Here is a 3,043-nt window from a genome sequence, read left to right as displayed (position 1 = left end):
ATATTTATACATATATATCATAAATTTATAATACAAATACAAGGTATAAGAAAAAGTCATTGAATTCGTTTGAAGCCGTACATCATACTCTAACTTTGTCCCTGTTTAGAACTTATAAACTCAAAATTTTGGGTCCGCTTGCTTCTGATAGGATAGAAATTATAAAGAGTCTTCGTGTAGCTAGTTGTATGAGATCTAATTTTCAAAACTTTGGCAAAAAGATTGGGCAATCATTACAAGTATCTAGACAGCCTATCACCAGGAAAAAGGTGTAACAATATCTGAAATGCTCCAAGCTAAGTCCAAACTTTGACTTTCCATTTACGCGTATCGCCAGCTATTCAAATGGTAATTAAGTTTATACCATGAACCGTTGTATTCGATTCATCCAAGTAAATGAAACCTTAATTCTACCATCGATAAAACAAAGAAAACTAGAATAGAAAGACAAACGAAGGACCATTGTATTGGAATTATGTGTCCTTCTATTGCATGGAAAGCTTAAAATTCAATTATTTATAAATATATTATTCTTTTTAAGACTGATTAATAATAAAAGAGTATTACATAAAATAAAACAAATGGAGCAAGAATCATTTTTATTACTGTCTTCCTTCAAGATTTTTTAAACATAAGAAAGTAAGTTGCTTTGCATACTAGGATAACTAAGAAACGCAAGATAATAATTAGACCTCAAGAGCGCATAAAGATCAAGAAATAAGAATTTTTATAACTTGCAAAATCAAAGAAGAGACATGAAATGCATGGAACATTATGTTTGTTTTTCAGTACTACGAGAAGAGTAAGTTCAAGACAAACCTCTGATCAAAGGGCTTCTTTTTATCTTCTTTTAAACTTCCCCAGAACATGATCATCAGCAAAATTTAATCAAGAAAACACAGTTAGTCTAATTAGCTAGAGCTAGCTAATATTCCACATCCTTTATACCCTAATAAGGTTACATGTTGTGCCATGCTAATCTGCTCTGTATCGTTCCAATTTTATCGGATGTCCCCGAAGGGAATATATAAGGTTACATGTTGTGATCTTCTCTTCTGAGCTTGTTCAAAAGAGCTGTAATAAGTGCATCCCTTTTCTCAGCTCTAGCTTCTTCTCTAATCCTCCTTTGTTCTTCCCTTTCTCTCCATCGTCTTTCCATCATTAACCTCTCATTTTCTAATGCCTCCATTGTTTGTCTCCATTCCATTTCCTTTATTCTCCTCTCTTCTTCCCTTGCTTCATAAGCTTTTAACCATTGCATTTCCATTGCCATTTGTTGCTTCATGAAATCATCCAAAATCTCCTTAAAACTATTCACTAAATTCCCACTACCAGCACTAGAACTACTACCAACAATGTTAACATTATTTCCCTTGACCTTTCTTTTCTTTTTTGTGATACCAACTACTTTTTCTCCTTCGCTATCCTCATTTTCTTCCTCTTCATCAGAAGATAGCTGAGAAATAGTCTTCTTCTTCGACCCGCTGCCACCTTCTGCCTCTATCCACAGCATTCTCTGCATCCTAGCCGCGAAAATCGCTTGCAACTCGTTGTAAAATGGAAACTGTTGTCGTAGAGCTTCCGGTTCAAGCGTTTCACATCCCTATTAAAACAATATAATGAAAAGGAAATGAAAGACATAGCTATATATACTTCTTTTGAAAAAGATCTTAAAAGATGGTAACTTGGTAAGAAACTCAACAACCCTTAAAGAATTTGAAGTGTCTTCATCAAGATTCAAGATAAAAATAAATATTTAATGCAGTATTAGTTAGCAAGGCAGATCCAAATTTTAAATTAGACGACTTTAATCTTTGAAAGTTATCGCCTGAATATACTGTATTTTTTAAATTATAAGTTCAGAATTAAATATAATACATATCTTAAAATTTTTGTTGTTTTAGACATACATATATTTATATTTATACTGGGGAATAAAAGTTGCATCCCCGATGCTAGCTAGTGACTTTCTCAGAAAGAAACCTAATAAACGAGTCTATTCTTTCATATATTTATTTAAGATTAAAAGAGAGAAACCAGTACCTTATAGCGCGTAACGAGATTTTTCCACTTGCATTTACACTGTTCAGGGCTACGATTGGAACCTTTGTCTTTCATCTTTGTGGCTATGACTTCCCATAAAAGCTTGTTTCTTTTAGTTTCCATGAAAGTTTGATCCAACTCGGCTCTAATCATCAAGAAATCTCTTGTTTCTTGAATACTCCATTGAGGAAATCTATCTCCACTAGTTGTACCAATATTAACCCCTCCACCACTTGTATCTACATTCACACTTTGATGACTAAACGGATTTTGATGTTGATGTTGATGTTGATGATGATGAAGATGAAGATGAGGATCCATATAATAATAACCCTAGATTTATTATTTAAAAAGGGTATATTTATGTTTGGTTGAACTTGAAGTTTGAGAGATAGTTTTGGTTAAGAAAATGGAGAGGAAAAAGATTTGGGGAGAGAGAAGAAGAAAGGTTTTATATGTAGGGAAAATGAAAGTGGGGATATATGGTGTGAAAATAAGGTGTGAAAAAGAATGAATATCTATGGCTTATGTGTCAAAAGCGAGCGTTGTATTTTTGAGTTCTCCATTAAGAAGTTAGAAAGAAAAAAAATGTGAATCAAATCTTTCTTTTTCCTTTCATTCTCTTTTTGTTATTGCATCCCTTTTTCCTTCAAAGAAACAGTGTCTCATCTCTCTACGCGTAAACTCATTTCTCTCTCTGTCGCCAAAAAATAATTATCTTTATAAAGTTGAAGAAATTATAATAATTTAGAATTGACATCCACATTTGTTCATATTGCGATGAAGTGACATCATGCTGGCGAAAGAAAACAGAAACCCTTTGGATGGGGCTTTGATTTTATGTCAAGTTGTAGACTAGTCAGATGCTTGTTTTACAAGGTTCCCAACTTTAATTTTCTCTCTATTGGAGTCAAAATTTAGAATTTATGTGTTCTATACTAATCAGCAAACTCATCTCATTTTAATTAATTGAACTGACAATTAATATTTTATATATTTT

General features: G+C 32.6%; 1 protein-coding gene across 1 annotated transcript; it reads right to left on the bottom strand.

Annotated features, from left to right (window-relative positions):
- Nucleotides 1–708: 708 nt before the first annotated feature.
- On the bottom strand, nucleotides 709–2,642 carry LOC104086437 (trihelix transcription factor GT-3b-like). Its single transcript, XM_009590684.4, has 2 exons — nucleotides 2,044–2,642; nucleotides 709–1,603 (listed from the first exon to the last, which is right to left on the bottom strand). Exons 1-2 carry the CDS (start codon nucleotides 2,362–2,364, stop codon nucleotides 1,034–1,036), a joined length of 891 nt encoding a protein of 296 aa, XP_009588979.1. The 5' UTR covers nucleotides 2,365–2,642; the 3' UTR covers nucleotides 709–1,033.
- Between the last annotated feature and the right edge of the window lie 401 nt (nucleotides 2,643–3,043).

This window comes from Nicotiana tomentosiformis, chromosome 7 (assembly GCF_000390325.3).
Source record: "Nicotiana tomentosiformis chromosome 7, ASM39032v3, whole genome shotgun sequence".
NCBI lineage: Eukaryota > Viridiplantae > Streptophyta > Magnoliopsida > Solanales > Solanaceae > Nicotiana > Nicotiana tomentosiformis.
This window is presented reverse-complemented; position numbering and strand designations above follow the sequence as displayed.